At 44.7% G+C, this 20,094-nt stretch overlaps 1 protein-coding gene across 1 annotated transcript in view; it reads left to right on the plus strand.

Annotated features, from left to right (window-relative positions):
• The first annotated feature begins 1,940 nt into the window (after positions 1 to 1,940).
• LOC124409734 overlaps positions 1,941 to 20,094 on the plus strand; it is a 30,665-nt gene continuing 12,511 nt past the window's right edge. Inside the window, exons 1-8 of the mRNA XM_046887530.1 lie at positions 1,941 to 3,067; positions 6,467 to 6,756; positions 7,164 to 7,341; positions 7,534 to 7,798; positions 8,475 to 8,740; positions 10,864 to 12,461; positions 13,020 to 14,124; positions 17,749 to 17,887. Of these exons, the coding sequence (XP_046743486.1) occupies positions 7,196 to 7,341; positions 7,534 to 7,798; positions 8,475 to 8,740; positions 10,864 to 12,461; positions 13,020 to 14,124; positions 17,749 to 17,887 (3,519 nt within the window). The 5' untranslated portion in view covers positions 1,941 to 3,067; positions 6,467 to 6,756; positions 7,164 to 7,195. The remainder of the gene's footprint in view (positions 3,068 to 6,466; positions 6,757 to 7,163; positions 7,342 to 7,533; positions 7,799 to 8,474; positions 8,741 to 10,863; positions 12,462 to 13,019; positions 14,125 to 17,748; positions 17,888 to 20,094) is intronic.

Here is a 20,094-nt window from a genome sequence, read left to right on the forward strand (position 1 = left end):
CGATGCATTCTTTCGCTGTGAATGATCAAATATTTAAATTGTGGAATTGAAAGTAAATACATCTAGTAATAAAACCTATTGCTTTCAAATGACTAACGCATTACACTAATTGCTTTTCCTCCGTCATTGACCTAATTGTTAATAGTTATTCAACCTAAGCGGAATGAAATTAAAAACGCAGTTCAGTGTAGGTAAAGATTAGAAAAATAATGACATTAATGATTATTTTTGCACAATTTGAAATGACATGAAACACATGTTCGAAACATTAGGCTCTTCATTATTTATTGACTGTTTTCATTCGACATTGAACAATAGAAACTATCCGATTGTGAGTGCGATTTTAATCACGGAAAAACGTCAATACGGGACGCGCAGGATGACCAGCATGGCAGCTTGAAGTGCATTTTCTGCCAATATTTGTTCTCTCTGAAAGACAATAACTTCCGTTGTCACTGATTAGATACGTGACTACAGCGACAGTTCATTGCAAGTAGTTCCTATTGCATTTTGTATGCATAACTGTCACTATGCTAATAGCCCCCACTAACTCACTTCACTACTCAAAATAAAAGTAATTGAAACGACATTTATCGCACAGGATTTTCGCGTCGAAAAAAAAATATTGTAACAAATCACATATCGACATCGGAAAATTAGTTGAGCCCTGTACGAATTCGGATAAGGATTAACGGGAACCGATATCGCTATGTGGGTATAATACATAATAACAATAACAACAACAATAATAATAATAATAATGATAACGACGTTGTTATAAAGAGAAGAGATAAATCGGCTTGCAAATGCGCTCTGCTGAACGAAACTCATCTCACAAGCATCAATACTTGCAAGATTAATGTTATACCATTTCGCCAACTTTTCAAGAGGTCATTCTGTATAACTGATTTCCTTAAGAAGTTCTTGCGCAACATCGATACTGTTCATAATAAACCTCTTGAAGAGGCTACATCCGTATTTGAAAAAGGCTCAATACCTTTGGTAAACATGTGTTAGACAAGTCTTCTCGACAATATCGCAGTATATTATCAATTTTTCGTCCATGTCGTAAGGATCAAAATTACGACGGTTGATAAATATTTTTGACATTCTGAACCTTTTTGAAGAGCATCAAACTTTGTCAACCAAAAAAAAAGATCAACGGAGAATGCTCCTGAATGATCGGTTGAGTATGTGCAAATGGGAAGTGTCAAAATTACCAAATCTACAGTCTAATATCACTGTGGATAAATGAACACTTGTCTAAAAGATTGGTGGGCTTATACTACTAATATAAATAGTATTTGTGTTATCCTGATTATCTCATTGTATCCAAAGACCTGTTTTCCTGTTGAGTTGAAAATCTGTAACTATATGCTACGTAACACGGTTCCGCGTCCTGGAAGGACGTAAGGGCGAGGCGAGGTGAGGCTAGTCAAAACAAGGAACGCTATAAATTTTGTTGAAAAATATTGCGGCCACGTTCGGAAAATTTGTTTTCGTGTGTTACTTTCATCGGATGACCCTGGAAGCAGCGAGTGGATGGGTGTACGCGGGTCGGAGCACCCTTGTCATCGAGCACGGAACCAGGACCAGCGTTCCAGGCTGAGACGTATTATTTCCTGAGAAGTAGAGAAAGAAGGAAGCGGATTATAAGCCCGGAGGCAGAAGTGGGAGAAAGAGAGAGAGAGAGAGAGAGAAAGAGAGGAAGGGTGGTGGAGAGGGGAGGAAAACGGAAGGAGCAAAAAGGATCCGTGTATTTTTCCTGGCCGTAGACACCGTCGCGTCGCGTAGCGTAAACGGAAGACGCGCGGTTCTCTCGTGCAATGGTCCAGCAGCCGGTGAGGCTGCGCGGAAAAATCGATACGGAGAAACCAAGACTGTACGGCCCAAGCCGCGGCTGCGGGTGGCGGGTGAAACAGTCACCATCGAACCGGTGCCCGAAACACACCGCGTTTCGCGTCCCCGTTCGGCCCAGAGGCGGGCATTTCGAATTTCGGCTACGCGCGCAATTCTTTATGATTATATTTTCCCGTCACCCCAAACTGGCGATGCGCTAAGCGGATGTTAACCACCAGTGAATGTCTTCGGTAAAGGGAAACAACACAATCGATCTCGGCTGTGAATTCTGTAGTTAGTACGACGTATTTGATGCCCCATGACAGGCTTTGTGCGGATTTTGAACGGTACCGGAAGCTCGTAATCATCCATTGAGCGAACTGTTTTCCGAGGATCATACTTGAGAGCGTATTTTTTCTGCTTCTCCTGAAAGTTTGCGCAACGCGCTGCAAACGTGAGTATGCGCTTGTCTGCGTGCAGGCGCCCTGCGCCTGTGTGTATGCGACTTTGCATACACAACTGTGCGCACGGTGTACAGTGGGTAATTTAATGGAACGTGCCGGATAATAGTAGAGTCGTCGAGTCGAGGAGATGGAATTGCCTAAGTGCGCGGTGGTGGCGGCAACGGCGAAGAGGGGATCGGAATTTGGTCTGGCGAATTATGCTGATCCGCGGATAATCGCGTACCCGTTGGATGCGACTCACACATACGGAATTTTATTTTCTTTAAACCGCGTGTCCAACCATCTTTGCACCGCGATATGAATTATTCATCAAAACTACGACACGTTTTCAGATCTTAGCTCATCGCGTGTACATCGTGCCGCGTAGAAGTAAATTTTTCATCTCGTTCACGGGCCCCGTAGAGTGCAGCTAATTCTTATTATTCTAGTTTACATAGTTACAAATCCAGTGCAATAAATGAACAGGAGATCGAGGAATCAGTTGGTAGGTGAGAAATGGTTGACTAGTGAATTGAAATTTGAAAAATTTTAAGCACGCATGATGAATATGATTAATAAAATCATTCCGACAAATTTGTGGGACGCGGAGTACAATGAAAACGATTTCCGAGTGTAAAAGAAGCGAACAATAAAAAATAGAAAATAAATTTCATCAACAAATTTCTGTCATCACTCTACCCAAATGTGGGGCCCTTAAAGTGATGAACGTGGTCAGGTCTGCAGGACCGATGGAAGTGTGGGAGAAACAGAGTCAGACCACTGAGGTAAGATATCTGCGCATTTCCTTCTCTCGCTGTCTGCTTTTCTCTCACCTCTCTCTGTCTCTCCCTCTCTCTCTTGGTTTCTATTTCTGTCGCGCTCTCCATTGAACCTTGCAAAGCCACCTAAAATTTGATTCGTTTTCCACTGGGTGTTTGATTTAAGTTCGTTTCTCTTATTTTTCTTCTCCCCGTTTTTGTCGTCTGTGACTCTCAGTCCGGAAAATTGCCGCGTATGGTATCAGATAATACATTATCCCTTTGGTGCGAGACGGCAACAACTGAAAGAGGAACAGGGAGAGAAAAAATGGGGAGGAAAAGAAGAGTTTTCACTGTATTCATGTAACTTTAATCGGTCTCACGCTTGCTTGAACCCTTCCCTGATTTTTAATTCGGCCTAGGGGCTACGCCGTTTAACGCGATTTGTCGTGTTACTCTGCTCTACACAAGTATACGCTCTCTACCTGTACGCAGACGTAATATGTACACTTGTACTTACACTCTCTCTACACCTGTACGTATATACGTATGTACACATAAAACTGCGAGCAAAATTCCGTAACAAATCCATAACCCTCACGCTGCTTCGACGCGTTAACTTTTTCTTCCATGCTGTTTTTTTCGCCAATATTTTTCATGTCCCTTCATGTTTGCGTTTCATTGAACCGCAGGGAACAACACAGTTATAAGGATATGTTACACCTGTACATATGTGAGATGGGTATGAAATATTGAAAATGACGAAGTTGTAAGTGAGAAAGAAAAACTGAAAGAAAAAAGAAGACACGACGCGTGACGGGAGTCTTAGTAAGAGGAAGACTGGATACCCGGGACTTGTTGACGGAAGTTTGAGAGGAACGAGATAAGATAAATGTACACCTTCTCCGGATAAATGTAAATCCCGCGGATATTTAAATACTTGGTCTTCACTTCGCGTGGTTTTTCCTCTTTTATCCCCATTTTCGGCAAAAACGTATACTTAATCTCGGATACACGCCTAAGGTTAGGGAATTAGTCGAGTAGGGGGGACGGCGGGAAGTAGGCCGCTCTTAATCCGACGTGTTTTATGTACCTAGGTGCGAGAGAGCACTTGAGCACTGCGGCGACGGTAAAGGAAATGAATGAAAGGAAGTTTGAGGGGACCTTCGAACGTCCATAAATGCGATCCCCGGAGGCCGCATTGCAGAGTATATCAAACGATCTGTGTACAAGGCTGGAAAAAAATGTAGCGTTCCCTTTTTTGCAATTATATCAAATCCCAGAGCTTTTTAGCCAGTGAAAAACCGCGCACGTTGTGTAACATAATACCTTTCTGCATTAATTCGCTCATTTCGGCAGTAGCAAATCCAAGAAAAATGTGGAGGTGAAAGATGACGATATTTGACACAAGCTTCAAAATGGCTTTAACGTTATCGCTATGGCCGCCGTTTACTCGCTTCGATTGTGATTTTCGCTCTTGAACCATTTCTAGGGTAAAAAAATTGCTAGGCTATATTTGGGAAAAATCTTGACGAAGGCAAGAACGGCACATCATGATTGCGTCATCAATCAAAGTCTGAGAGCCATTAGGATTGAGGTTGCGAAATTCAACGATTACTTAACGAGTGGAAAAGGTTGATGCTTAGTCAGACCTGGCACTCATGGTGAACATTCCTCTCCGTAACTCGAAATTTTTGAAATCTAGTAAATCCCGCGTATCGTTTATACCAACATTGCAAAGCAATCTGCCATTTCGGATCAAGAATGATGCAAAGTAAATTGTCACAGCTTTTCGAGTCAGCCCAAGTGGGCAGCTCCAGTTACCCATAAGAAACATCACAGGCGTAACAATCCGCAAAGGGTCCAGTTAAGACTGAGAAAGGTACTCGGCACCCCAGCTGCCACTCGAATCACTTACATCTAGAGCACTGCCGAGTCCTGCAGGGTGAGAGAAGCTTTGTGTACGCGGTGAATACCGAGCTTTTTAAATTGACCTTTCCCTTGTGAAAGGTACTCGACGGTACTTCTGGTCATCTCGCGAGGTTCGCGAAGCGTTATCATTACCATTATCATTATTACTGCCCCACCACCATGTCGGCGGGAGCAGATGCGTATCGAAATATCAGAATTTGCCGGACGGGGACAGGAGCTCCGCTGCCTTCAGGTGGGTATGGATATTGCACGGTTATACGCCGCGCTCTTTGTCTGCGCAGAACGCAACGCGCTGTGATCTAACCCTGTCGAGAAGCCGGGTCGCGGGGATCGGGTCATGAATTATTATCGGCTATACAGAGTGCTCAGTGTTCACCAATGGAGCTGGGGGAAGGAGCCGATGAATGCAGGGTGAACAAAAATGAAAGATAAAAATTACAAAGAGGGAACGCTGCGGGGGAGGGGGAATAAAGAATAAAGAAAAATTTGAATGGAATGACGAAGCGAGAGAAGGGGTGGTTGTACACCGACGGCGCTGAATGCAAAAATGTCCTCAAAGGTGGAACTCGAGGGAGAGAAAAAAGACATGAAACTTGGGGTGACCTGCGAGGCCCTCCGGCGAAACCGCACGATGCAAAGGACCCTGCGGGAAGAGTAATCGACCGCCAAACACCATTCGACGACTTAGCATGGTCAACGAGGCTACAGCAACCATAGGGACGCTCGCCTAGCTCCTTCACTTCCGGGGTCTTGGATATTACGTCGGTCTATACGTCGGCTGGTTTATCGGCTACACCCGGTACATCGTACCTAGAACCCTTCTACCCTGCCTACCCTAATATCCTCCCACATGTTAAAAGTGAGGTCAACAGCCCTTTTACGCTTGAATACGTGTTTATACTTTTGAACCCTCGATATCAAAGCACCGGATCTCGTTTCGTTCGATTTTATCAGTGTATCAAATTTCATTAATTTAAATAAATTTGATACCTTTTGTAACGACACATCTGAGGTTCAAAATCGAATGGCAGTTGACTCCATCCATCATTATATATATCTCATTCCTCCGAACAATGCTGATTCCAACACTGGGTTGTATTGTTTTTGGGATTGTAACCGAGTGGAGGAGTGGATGAGCAGAAAAAAAATGAGTTTCGGCAACTGGGACAGCCAAGTAATGGATCTATTTCCGTCTAACGGGTTATCGAAAGTCAATAAGTTCCACTTTGACTGTATTCTTAGCCCTGGTACTACGGGGAGTTCAGCATCAAACTGGGTTCGATATTAGAGGCATTGGAAAGGTTCGCGTCTGGCATATTAACTGGTCAGCTGAATGCACGAGCAGCCTGACCTTTCGTTAAACTCGTTAGAGCAAAACGTCAATCATCAATTGCCCGATTTCTGCGCATTGCAAATTGACCATCGCCGATTCAACCACTCACTGAAACTGCAGAACGATAATGTAAAATTCGATCCCACGTCATGTTTTTTCAGTGTATCGCACATGGCTCGATGCACCAGATTGTCCAGGTCTTGAACGTTGCTTTTAAAATGGCTCAGATATGGTGGAGCCGTTGGGGTAACATGGTGAACTGCCAGTGTGGCACGATGATAAAATATTTGGTCAGGTGCCGTCTCTACCCCTGCAGCACTAAAACCGTACCCTCGATGATTGACCACTTGCACGCTTCTGGGTCGTTGTCGCCATCACAGATACCGGAATTCACGGAATCTACACGCGCCTCGATGCGAGCGGCAGTTTATAATACTTCAAACTCCACCGGGTACGTATATCTATACACATTATTATAGTTTTTCATGACTATTTTGTACCGCGTATCAAGGCAAACTGTCACTCTTCGTCTCGGTTATCATTTTCCGGACTTTTATAATGCGGTGGTTCACCGTGGTTGGGGTGGAATTTTTCACCGAAAAACGTTGGTCCAAGACCGAACGCAGCTGGACACTGTGAAATTCGAGCAGTAGACGAATAGAAATACGAATTTCCCGACGCACAAAGGGAAACGCTTTGGAATAAAAAAAAAAAAATACTAGCCTTTGATTATTTTAACATTGCTAAAGATCATTTTTGTAGAGACTTGATCTGGAACTGGTTTTGCAATGTTGTGACTGTCTCCATAAAGCTCGGATCTCATGTTCTGGGTTTCATAAAATCCCCTGGATTTTCCAGAAAGCGGTACCGATCGGATATCGTCGATCTTGATGAGTAAAATGAATCGTCGAGAAGACCCGGCCCTGCGTCAGCATCGGAGTCGCCTGATGCAACTGGTCGAGGTGACGAACATCAGACCAGGCCGCGGAAACGGAAAGCGTCGCGGTCAGCGAGGCGTCCAGGGTTCGAGTCCCAGGTTGGCTAATCATTGTGTCTATCTTGAGTACTTGATCATAGCTTGCTGCCGCGATCAGGGAACAGCTTAGAGATCGATAGGGACTAGCGTTGGAACGCGATCAGTGGTGGAGAGATGAGTAAACGCGAGAAGTAAGCCGGTAGGAAGTTGCGGAGATCAGTCGTCCGTAACCGGATCTCTCCGCCTTTTCAGCAATGGTGGCGGAGGAGGTAGAGTCACGCTGCAAGACATCGTCAGGAGCGATCCAGGCTACACGTCAAACATAGAGCACCTCGTTTTCCCTGAGCGGAAGAACAGCAACCCGAATCTGGTCCCGGGTGGCTCTCCACCCTCCAAGCCAAAGGGCGGCCAATCTTCCTCGGGCATGTCACGATTGGCGGAGGTTTTTGTACGTCATTATGCCCGTGGGTCCTCGCAGGATTCGAACCTGGCTACTCGCAAGAACCAAGTGAATCATGTAAGTCTCAAAACTGCAACACCTGTTTTCGGGCTTGAGGACGAATGGGAGGAGAGAAAGAAAACAACGTTCGAAAATTCTCCAATAGCGTTATCCGCACCGATGACCGCGAATCTTTAGCACCATCTTTTACGGAATCAACTCAACTTGAACGTGGATTCGTAGCTTCAACTTTTTTCTTCTGCGAATTTAACATTATCCATGAATTGGGGGTACGAATTTACCCCTCAGTTGAGGGTTTTTTCCGCAAGGGATTTTATGCAATAAAAATGAGTCCGAACTAATTCGAAAAGCACAAACTAAGATATCAACGATTTGAGAAAAGGTTTTATCATTAGAATATTGAAATTTAATTAATTCTGGTATTTGTGATCAGATTCTAATGTTTTTGATGTCATTTCGTTTATCATAGAGATCTAAAGAAACTGGTTGAAGAATCATTAACAAAGTTAATTGGTGTAAGTTGTTCTAGGCTTTATTTCTGGCATATTGAGTCAATGCAATGCAAAAAATCTGGTGAAACATGTCCTTTGAAATGAAATAAGGCCCTGTCAGGGTAATGCATTTTTTGCCTCCAGATGTGAGAGACAGCGTCACATTTTCATCCCCATCCTGACTTTCGATTTAGATTGCGAGTCCCGTTCATCCTTAATATTCCCGATATTTCCGGTTCCAGAGTTCATCCCTCGATGACGCCGGGAACGCCGGAAGCGCCAGGCAGCCTCCGACCTCCGGCACCTCAAACCCACCTCGAGGACCCAACGGGGACCGGCGGTGGCTTCAGAACCAGGCGGCTCAGCCGGCTTGGCAGTTATCTTCGGATCTCGAGGGGGCGGGTCGGGGGGAGAGTGGTGGGCCTGCTAAGGCCCCTCGGCGTCTCAGTCCCTCCGTGGACCCCGCCGAGCATTCGGCTCCAGCAACCGCACCGCGTTCCTCGGACAGGTAAACGCGACCGATCAAGATTCGCGTCGTTTTCGTTTCTGTTGAAAAACAGCGGTTTTTTCTCGGGGCGCAATCTCGAGTGCAGTGCGTCTGTGTGAAAGGAAATTCGATGAAATTATCAGCAAGAAATGCTTCGTGCTGGATAATGTTATTGTGAAAGAAATGGGGCGTGCATCACTCTGGCCCCGGAATCATGGATTGATGCTTGCAGTCTGCTGCTTGCCAGTTTTATAAAACCCTTCTGTTTCTGGAATATTTACAAAATGTCATCGAGGAGGTAAATTACCTATTTTACGCTCATCTTCAGGGTGTTGATGAAACATTCTTTTCTCCGTCCCAATAAATTTTTTCCCAATTCAAATCCAACGTACTTCCGTAAAAGTTTCTTAAAACTCCTTAAAATTCCTGAAAAAAAATTGTTTTCTTTCGCTTCTTCATACCGATTTTTCTCTCGGATCGGCGATCAGATGGGATGACCGAAGCGTCGCGTCAGTTGTGTGGCCGCCTTGAGCGCAGGAATGAAGGCGGCCGCCTTCGGCCAGGCCACAACTATATTTGGAGTTGGTTAGCTGTGTCGTCGATCCCCACCTATGACGACCTTGCCAGGGTCTTCGGCTCTGAAATTTTTGGTACCTCAATTATTCGTGAAATAATTATCCCCACCGATGTCGGTGGGATATCAATGCTTCTAAGGATACAAGGCTCGTGTAGTGGTCGTTGTAGCCTTTTAGTTGTTTTTATTAATGTCAAGATCCTTCGGAGAGATAGTGTAACAGATATTTTAATCCATTCTACTTTCCTTATCCGGATTTCTGCACACCACACGCCGCCGCTTCGAGGGTACCGGTCTTATAATTAACCTGATCAATCTTGTGGAATACAAATTCATTGCCAGTCAAGTTGTCATTAGCAGTTTTTGGAGAAGTTCAAGTATGTTATTTGATAATTAATTTTTTTTTAATCAATCTTATTAATAATTACGGTTCAGACATCAGAAATTATAATTATATCGGTTTCTAATTATCGTTTTGAAATGAAGAATAAATGTGACCATTTTTCATTGCATTATGAAGGTACTGCTCGTTGCTGATTAAATTTGAAAAATAATAGCTTTCTTCAGGGTATTTCATTCTGAATTGCAGCAATTTATTGCTACCTCCCCCTTTTTTATATGCGCGATCAGTTAAATGTCAATATCATAGCGACACGCCGCAATACTGTCGGAGTAAAATGTCTTCTACGGACGTCGACACGCGGTTATGATCGTTACGCCTTAGAACAACTGCTTTTACTTCCAGTTCTCTGATCTCGATCATAATATATCTATACATGTGTATATAAGATAACTCGTGGGCTCCGGAAGGCACAACTCATTGACTTCGCTGACTCTGGCCTAATAATACCTGAGCATTTTGAAAAAATAACGATTGAAATACCTCAGTTGTAAGACAAGATAAGTGTATAGGTGTCTTATCTACCTAGTTATGTGCAACCAACAATTTTGTAGCGATATGTACCTACGTGTGTTTTATCGCAACGGATTCAATGCAGTGAAATCAGACCAAGTTTTAGCTACACAATTATTCGATTATTTAAAAAATCCTTTCTAATTCCAAGTGCGGAAATTTTTTAATTGCCTCTGAAAACATCAAAATTGTTAACCACTTTTGATATGAAATCGGTTGAATTCATTTCAAATCAACCAATTGGAGATTGTTTAGAAACATTTTTAATATCGTTGAAGCAGCTTGAAATTACTTGAAGATCGTTTGAAACTTCCTGAAACTAGTTTGAAACCTTTCGTAATAATTTTGATACTCGATGAAAGTAGTTGTAATCATTTTCAGACTCAATTGAATTAGGTCTTAGAAATAGGTTGGAATTATTTCGAACAGTTTTAATTCGTTCGCAGTCGTGTATCACTTGATCTGTAAATGAATAGTCCCTCAATTTGAGTGCATAAAATTGTTTTTGTTCTAAAGAGTAACTTTTTGAATTCTATCCGAAAGCACGCTAAATTGGTAGCGAAGTTCTTACGTACATACATCGCCCCACGATGCTTTCAAAGAAAATCTCACGAGTTTTTTGACCCATAACATATCCTGCGGCACTTAAAATTCCAGGGGTCCAAACATATCAGTACTACACCTGCGGGGCAGCCCAGATCCACGGGAATCCACGCCAACGACGACGTCGACTTACAGTAGTCCAGTGCCAGGGGGTGGTAAGGGACTAGGGGGCATGAGGCCCCCCGGCAAGGGGACTTCAGGAGCCCGAGGTTTGTACGGACGAGGCACGGCACCGTCGTCACTGAAGGGGGGACGTGGCGCTCCGGAAACGAGCGTCGTCGCAGGTGGCGGCGGCAACGGGGGTCGTCGACGTGAAGACAGCTTCCTCTCGGGCAGTGGCGGGACGTCGGGCGAGCTGTTCGCGAGCGGGAATTGCAGCCGAGATTTGTCACCGGTTCGTTGGTGCGACCGCGAGGTCGATGGCGTGTACCTGGGACGGTCAGGATGGGTGCAAGTGCAGCAGCGATCGCTGGACGAGAACCGGAAGACGAGTTACGAGACGGCGGTTCCTGGGACAGGAACGCTGCCGCTGCCGCGACGAGCGACGATCAAGTTGGCGGACTATCACTGCAGCAACAGCGAGCCCGGGAACTGTCCGGACCTCTTCGCCTCCTCGCGGCCGGACTTCCTGGCGCTCCAGGGTCCCGGGTACGAGTCTCCGGGTCCCACGACGCCGCCGCACCAGATCCCAGAGTCCTTCTCGCCGCCCTCGATAACCCCGATAATATCCCCGCCCCCAGCCTTCCAGGACGCGGCGACGAAGCGGTCCTCCAGGTCGCGGCATGCCTTCGGAAAGCCGCCGTTCCTTCCTCGCTCAAACGCCATCGTTGACAGCGACGTCATCAGTCCTCCGCCGACGCCATCGCCACCGACCTCGCCAACGCGGTCGAACCCGGCTCGCATCCACCAGCAGCATCGCCTGGCCTCCGCCAAGTCGCTGGAGGACCAGAGCGGCTCGCGGAGGTCGCAGTTCGTGCAGCGGTACAAGGATTCATCGTCGTCTTCCTCGTCGTCTTTGGGCTTCCGGAGCTTGGACAGCTGCGTTAACCGCGGCGTCGCCATGCCTAGGCTCGCCGAGAACACCGACTCCTCCATCGAGGGCTACGAGGATGGCGACGAGGACGATAATCCTAGCTCCTCCATCAACCTCAGCGCTGTTTCACCTGCCTCGGTGACCCTCAATTCTTCGCCCGACTCCTTCAGGACGAATGGCGAGAGGGTTTCGCCACCCGGAAGGACCGCCGCACGCGGTTCACAGTACCACTGCGGGCGACAAGTTCCCCGCCGTTCGCCAAGTTCCACGGAACCCGCGAAGCAGCTCACCTTCGGATCGCCCTCTTCGTCCTCATCGAGCAGCGCCGACAGGCAGGGCAGGTCTCCGACTCCCAACCCTTTCCGAAAGGGCAACAACGCCGCGACGAGGCGACTCAACGCTTCGTCCTCTCCCGACTCGCTTCAGACCCGCGTTAGGCGTTCTAGAAGCTTACAGTTACCAGAAAGGAGATCGCCGGGCTCCGCCATTTCACCGCCAACTCCTCATCCTTCTCGGGATCACTTTAGAGAGGTCAATGAAGCTCACAGGGTTCTTGTCAAGATCGCTAATGCTGATCATCGGTCTCAGGATCGGTCCAAGCGCCATGTTCTGCCCAGTCGTGAGTAGCTTTTTTTATTTATCATTTATCATGATGTTAAGGTAACACGATAACTTGGTTAACCTTCCACAGGATCTACACATATATCAATCACATGATAAACAATTTTCGACCAGCTCAACAGCATGCAAATATTCTTTATCGTATACCAATAGGCAGTTGATGGTGATAGTGTTTTTCATACTTCATGTGACCATCTTCAATAATTTTGACCCGTAAGCCAGGCCAAAAATTTCCTCTTGAACGCGAAATACTCACGATTATCCCAAATCGTCAGAATACAACTTTACGTAGAATGTATCATTTTTTCATTCATAGGAAGCATATACTGTTGTATTACGCAAAAATGCAGCAACATATAAGAGTTTTGAATTATATTTTCCAACAGTTCTTTTTTTTTTTACCAACGACGCCCATTGACTACATATAATCACCTGAGTTGAACAACCTTATGACCCTCTAGATTTTTTCCTTCTAAGTAACAGTGGTTCATTAGTATCAAATAATCGAAATCGACTCCTACCAAATAACTCTCTCACTCTTGGCAATGCTTATCAGGAAAGGCCCAATCTACGGATAGTGCATTGAACGACGAACTTCTCCGGGAGGCTGAAGTAGTCACCGAATTTCTGTATGGTACACGAAGCAGACCAATGACCAGAAGCGTGATATCAAACCGACATCACGGTGACCGACGGGACGAGAGTGATCAGAGACGCGGAGGCGGAACGACCGGCACCTACGAGGTGTACTTCGTACCCTCGACTTCGAAGCAGCAACAGCAGCCAACGTCAAAACCAGGAAAGCACAACCACCGACCACGAACGCTGCAGCGAGGAGGCAGTGGCCAGATATCGGGTGAAATATCCCCGGAAGATCATCATCACCCGGAAGTGTGCCGAATGAGTCCAGAGACCCAGCAGCAGCAGTCTTCTTCGAGGTGCAACAGCAGTACCTGCAACTTCTGGCCGTACTGTTCGCAGCGCGATTCTTCCCAGCTCTACTCACCCGGACAAACCGTCGGCTCCTTCCCCGGCAGCATGAAGATGTCCCAGAGCTACCCGGCCTCTCGGAGCCGGCTGACTGTTGACCCCAGTGGCAGGAACAGCGCCTCCTCCTCTCCTGGGTCTCTCGAGCAGATGGATGAGCGCGAGGCGCAGACCAAGAAGCGGTCCAGCCGCCGAGAGCTCAGGGACGAAGTCCAGCCGAAGCTTCTGGACCGCGAAAGGACGCCGAAGAGCTTTTTGGTCAAGGCCGCCAGGCGCTCGCCGGCGCTGCAGGCTGCTTCCAGCAACGGGTCATCGGAGTGCAGAGAGTTCGGTGTCCACAAGAACGCGGAGGCTGTTCTTCAGAGTAAGCCGTCACCGCCTGGTGCCTCGTCCACTTCCTCGTCCAGCAGCGATATCTGGGTGACCACTTCCGATAGAACCGTCACGAAAAGCCCAAGGAACGCCAAAAGCTCTGGAGCCTCCACACCCATGGAGGACGCCATGATCGGATCCTTTGTTACTCTCCCTGAACACTCGGGTGACAATGTCATCACCAGACCCGGAAGTGCGCCTGCGCAACGCGAAGACTCGAACCCCGGTAAATCGCCTCTTGATCAACATCAGCGATCCCTCTCGCTGCCCAAGTCCTTCCTCACCCACAATGTCGTCGAAAGGTGAGCATACTTTTAAATTCAATTTTGGAATGGGTTTCTTCTGTTGCTTCTCTGTCTGGTCAGTTACCATTTCGAATTCGTTGTGCTACTTATTTCTTAGTCTTTCATTCTTTTGTCCAAAGTCGAACGAGTACATGTTGAATTCACTTACTCTGGTTACTATCGATTCTCTATTCTTCAGAGAAAAAACAAAGTGGTCCTGAATGAAACTAGGATGAAGAAATAAAAACTGAATCATTAACAGGCGTGAATTAACTTCACATCATTGAACGATCGTTAATGAGCAATAGGGTTGTGTAATAAATGTAAAGAAAATAATTAATATGTTCATTCATAGTTTTATTTTTTGTACTGTGTATACAAACTGTCAGCAGATATTTCGACATTTTGTATACATTTTCATAACACTATGCAATAACAACATGGGTTAGTATGACACGTTATAGTGAGAAGAGACCGCAAAAATGCGGTTCACAGTTGGATGTAATGCAAGCGCGGGACTTTGGACCCCAGACGTTGTAAAACGATGCAGTAATCCGTAAAAGTTTCCCTTGACGCATTTATTTCCTGGCTAACAATGAGAAATGATGTAATGCAAGCAACGACGGTGTCCGTTGTACTTCAATTCACTCATTCCATGTTAAATCGGCTCCCACGTCTTCAACATGGGACGTTGTTCAAACGGTTTGAATTCTTTTTATGCACGTACACGAATATAAGGAAAGAACAACAATCTTATACCCGCCTACGTGTATAAAACGCACATGACACGTTTCGCATACAAGCCATCACCGCAATTTACTTTTAGCAGAGCTCATTGACCTAGCGCAGCATTAAAATAACTGATGTATAGGGTATACCTTCATCTGCGATCGATCACGGAATTACAATCCGCAGACGATCAGTAAAACATGGAAATCGACATGTGTAGGTTAAATAGTGGCTACATGGTTACACTGAGTTGAGGAGGTACAGGTACACTGTAACAAAATGGTGATTTTTAAATTAACCAAATACTATCTCAGAACAATTTGTGTCGTTGATTCGGCAAATGAGCATCAAATAATGTTAGATTGGCGTCAGGTATCGTTAGGATGACATCCAACAGTGTTAGATCGACACTAAGTTATGGCCAACAGAAGTCCAGAGCACACTTTTGATACAGTGTACAATGTTAGTGTGGATATATTTTGCAATTCTTGTTAGGTATAGGTATAGGTATAGGTATAGGTATAGGTATAGGTATATAAATGACATGGGTGTTCATCAAAAAGTAGATTTTCTTGGTAAAAAACTTTGATCAGCGTTCAAATTCATTCCCCCCGGAGAAATGTACAGTGCACCCTCGGCGCAAGCAATTACTTTTCGCCCCTTTCATCCCCCCTGCAAGGGTCCGTTATCGAAATCGACTCGGACCTCGCGAAGCGGCGGAATTCGCCTGTAAAGCACAGGTGTTGGTATACCTATACAGGTGAAATACTTCCACCCCCTCCTCCTCGAGCTGCTCATAGTGACTAGTGAGTGGGTGAGTGTCCCACGTGACCTGGCCGAGAGCGGTCACGTGACTCGCGTTCTATGACGCGCGTGCTAATTCCTGCAACAACATTCGCGGCTGTGTACGTGCGGGAAAGAGAGAACAAGACGCCGACGACGTCAGTCAGGAATCCGCGTAGTTTGCCAATTTCTCATCCAACGAACGGTCAGGGCGACGCGATTAAGTTTGCATCGAGCTGCGCGATTCGCACGCGAATTTTTAAACCGCCAGCCTCCATCGGTCGACCCTCGCTCACCTTCCGCCTTCGACGGGAGGGCCGAAGATCGATACCCTGGAGGAAGAAGTGCAGGCCAGTTCTTTTTCGCCCACGTTACTACACGGCTCAACTCTAAGGTAATTAATTCACGACAGTCCTACGCGATCGAATGCCAACCGCGAATTCGAGCCGACACTATTACGTCAGACGCCGAATTTCGACGTGATTTATCGTTTCTACTTGGAGCAGAGAACAGGAGGCGAACACCGATATCGTCGCACCTGACGCGTCGCCGCCGATCCTGAAGCATTCGCGACACGTGACTGCGGATTGGCACTGGGAAAGTTTCTAATGCGATCACTGCAATAAGAAGAAAAACTTAAAATTTTGTACAATTAGTTCGTATCCTGCGCGATTGGGTATAGTTGACATGTCAATCAATGAAAATATTTGAAGACTATGTTATAGTATAACCACAACTCGTATAAATTTATCTTGATACGAATTTTCGAACGATCAAAACTCCAAGTGCCCGTAATTTTTACAAACTTCTAAGATTAATGGTTTCATTGCTTCGTCCAAATTTGTTGCGATTAATTTGAATCGATTGTATTGAACGCCTTTGCATATGAGTCTCTTGAACAAAGATTAGTTGTTCAGTAGTTGATCAGTTTTCGTGTCACCAATTAGTCGTTACAACTTGATTAATGAACTTTCGAAAGCTCGTTTACGAATAAATTAAATCAACAACTTGTTCTATAGCAGTTTAAGAAGAGCTCCTCATCGATGTATTAATGGACTTGTACACAGTGTCTATAGAAAGCTTCGTAGGTAGCTCGTCAACGATCCGACTAAAACTTTTTGCAATCCTTAAGCAATTTCATACCAAAAATTACGGACCTTAGTCATAAACAAGCTCAAACTCTTGATGCGTAATTTTCAAGGGAAACAGCCTTGCTAAATTCTCGTTCGAAGAATTATGAACTCCGATTCGTTCGGAGTGGAAAAAAAGTTTTTCTGTATAACAGGAATAACGAATTAAAAATCTGCACGAAATATCAGCGTTTGTCAAATAAAATCGGCCGAAAAATATGCAGAATTAAACTGTCAAGTACTCGTTTGATTTCCGTGAACTAAATCATTCAGCGCGGATCTTCTGCTCATCATATTCGCAAGTTCTGCAGATAAGGGTGCGAAGGTTGACGATCGACGGAGGCGAAAGTACCCAGTGACATTGTGCCGTTCAGATATACCATAAGAATCTCGTAACGGTACCGTTATTACACTGTGCAATGTTTCTCGCCTTGCCCTGCAGCACCAGCCGCCTTCGCATCGTGCCTGTAATAACCGTCTGCAGGTATTAGGTGGCATAAGACTATAAGAGACAGAACTGGTTCTCTTGCTCCGTGTGCGTTTCTCCCATACTGCACGACGCGCCATTACTACACACAGCTCGGCACTCCTTTTGCCTGCGGAGACGGAAAGGGCCACACGAATATCGAATGTCATCCGGAACGTGGGCCGATCGTCGATCGGACGATCTTGCTTGCTCGCTTCTCTAATCACGCGTTGGCGATGGGGGTCAAGATTAAGTAAAGAATTAATTTAGGTGGAGAGAAGATTTGAAGGAGATTTTTTTGCCAAAAATCAATACTTTTGAAAAATCAAAAATGCAAAAATCTGTATGATAGTACAATAGAAAAAGACGGAAAGTATTCGAATTTGGATCAAAGAAAACGATGTAGAAAAGTCATGGTCTTAATTTTGAAAATCTCGAACAAAGCTCGGTATCAAAAACGAGGAGAATAATCCGAATCAAGAGTGCCTATTGCTTTATTTTTATCGTAATGCAAAGATGATTTCGTTTTTCCAGCACTTGCAACAGCAGCAGCAACGCAGGTTCGACACCTTGGCACCGATCAGGTCTTGACTCTCAGCGTTCATCGCCGAGTCCAAACCGGAGTTTGATCGCGGAGCCGGAAATTCCGGCGCCTCACACAGCGCCTGCTTCCGTAAGTATAATCTTCCACAATTCACGGCTGGAGTTAGACTCTAGTGCTAAGATTTTTCCCCTATTCCCCGATTCCTTCGCACGATTAACTAAACTGCTCCGATCGGTCGAGTCTAATCCCTTGATTCAGTTCCGCAGATGGGTTTGTGTTATACGTATACCTCCACTTTCACCCACATCCGCACGATCCCGTCAAATCTTGTTACTGCCACGCTCTTGGGCTCGCCCAATTTTCGCCGTATAATCGAATTAGAACCAAACTTCGAGCGTACGATGACGAGGGCCACGATTTAAGCCTCAGACAATTACACTCACTTCGTGTGGCTACTTTAACGCGGAAAAATTTATTCCCAATTTTTGAGGTGATTGATGGTGACCATGAACTAAGCAATATATTTAAAATGTTTTTAAGCAATTTCGGATAACATAAGTTGGAGTATCGACAATTTGAGAAAAGGTTTTATATCATTAGAACGCTTCGAGTGATTGAATTTTGATTTTCTTAATTTGGTTCTAATGTTCTTGGGCTCATTTTGCTCACGATCAAAATGGATTTGTGAAAGAACCCTACAATAGATTTCGTTCGAATATTCGAATATTCATAGAAAATTACATGTTCGTAGTATAACGGTAATATATTGTAAAATTTTTCGAATTATGGTTTTGAAACAATGGATAAAGATCTAGAAATGAACAAAATGAGCTAAAGACACTAGAATTCAATCGTTTTCAACGCTTAAAGTATAAAAGTTTTTCTCAAATCATTATTATCACAAATATTCCCAAGTCGCTCAAATTCGTTTTTGCTACCATAGTATAAGGGATGTTGCTTCATTCCTCGTCAAAATCATTAGCGCAAATAAAATTTTCAGATACTTTTCGAAAGATTATTCCTCCTTTACTAACTTTCGATACAGGTGGTCAATAGATTCAATCTCAGTCACTTCTTTCAATGAAATGTGGCTTTATTTCCTTGGCAGGATTTTGGAATTCAGAAAATAGAACTATAGCAAAGCAAAATCTAAGAAGGTGAAGTAAAATAACCGAAAATACCTATTAAATTGTTAGAATTCTGTTATACGCTTTTTTTTTTATTGATTTTGTATTTTGGTACAATTTTTACTATTTAAACTATTTTATACTTGGCTTTCAATACTTTTGCAGCTTTCTACATTTTGACTTTCTAGATTTTGATATCCCATGAAATGGATTTTCAATTTTTTAAAAATTCGATATTATAACCATTCTATTTTCCGATATAATTCCAAATTTTGTGTCGACCCCGTTTTCGAGCAAATCCCGGATCCCGCAGATCCCTGTTGAATTCGAAGTTAGCAAGAATTTAACTTAAGTGATCGTCAACAAAGCGGAAACGCGGCTCGCCAGCGACATCAAGATAAGATAACATCCCCTCGCGTGGCAACGATACACAAGGATTGAGAGTGCGCTTGTAAGCGAAGTGATTGAAATTTATCTCCAGAGCCTAATCGATGGGTGAAGGAGCCGCCGGAATTGGCAAAGTTTTCAGGAGAACCGTAACAAATTTTCCTCCTGCAAATACCTACCGTGAGATTCCTAAATACAGCGCGAAATAATTTCTACTGTATAATTACTTTTTATCGGTTATTTATTATTCACGCCACCGCTGCAGCATTCGCGTTGGTGGGAAAGTTTATTATCGGAAACACGTGCGGCAGAAATTTTCGTCAGTGTCTTTATTAGCCGGTTAATATTGAAGCGGGCAGAGAGGAAGAGAATTGGCAGACGTCTCTCTCCTCTCTGGATATGTGCAGGATTACACCGAGTCGTCCTGTGTTCGTTTGCATTATAAATTAGCTCCAGGCCCACTGAGATGACGCCTGCTAGACAGGAAATTAAATTTAAATGCCGTTCCTACTCGGGTATTCAATTTCCTGATCCATTATTCTTCAACCCCGGTATGCCCTGCATGTCGTCCCGACGCCTCCGGAGACTCGAAATAACACGTTTCATCGATCAGCGCCCTTTCCCAATCGCCGATACTTACAAGTGTTGTAATTTTTTTAGAAATCTCAAGCGAATATCTCAACATTCATTCTTCAGCCAGGGAACATCGTTGAAAGTTTTTCAATTCAACGAATTTTTAACTGTAAATAATGTTTTATCAATCTATAGTTATTCATTTCTACCTATTTCGATTTATCGTATTCAATACGCTTCTACATATGT

The sequence above is a fragment of the Diprion similis genome, chromosome 8 (assembly GCF_021155765.1).
Source record: "Diprion similis isolate iyDipSimi1 chromosome 8, iyDipSimi1.1, whole genome shotgun sequence".
NCBI classification, from domain to species: Eukaryota; Metazoa; Arthropoda; class Insecta; order Hymenoptera; family Diprionidae; genus Diprion; species Diprion similis.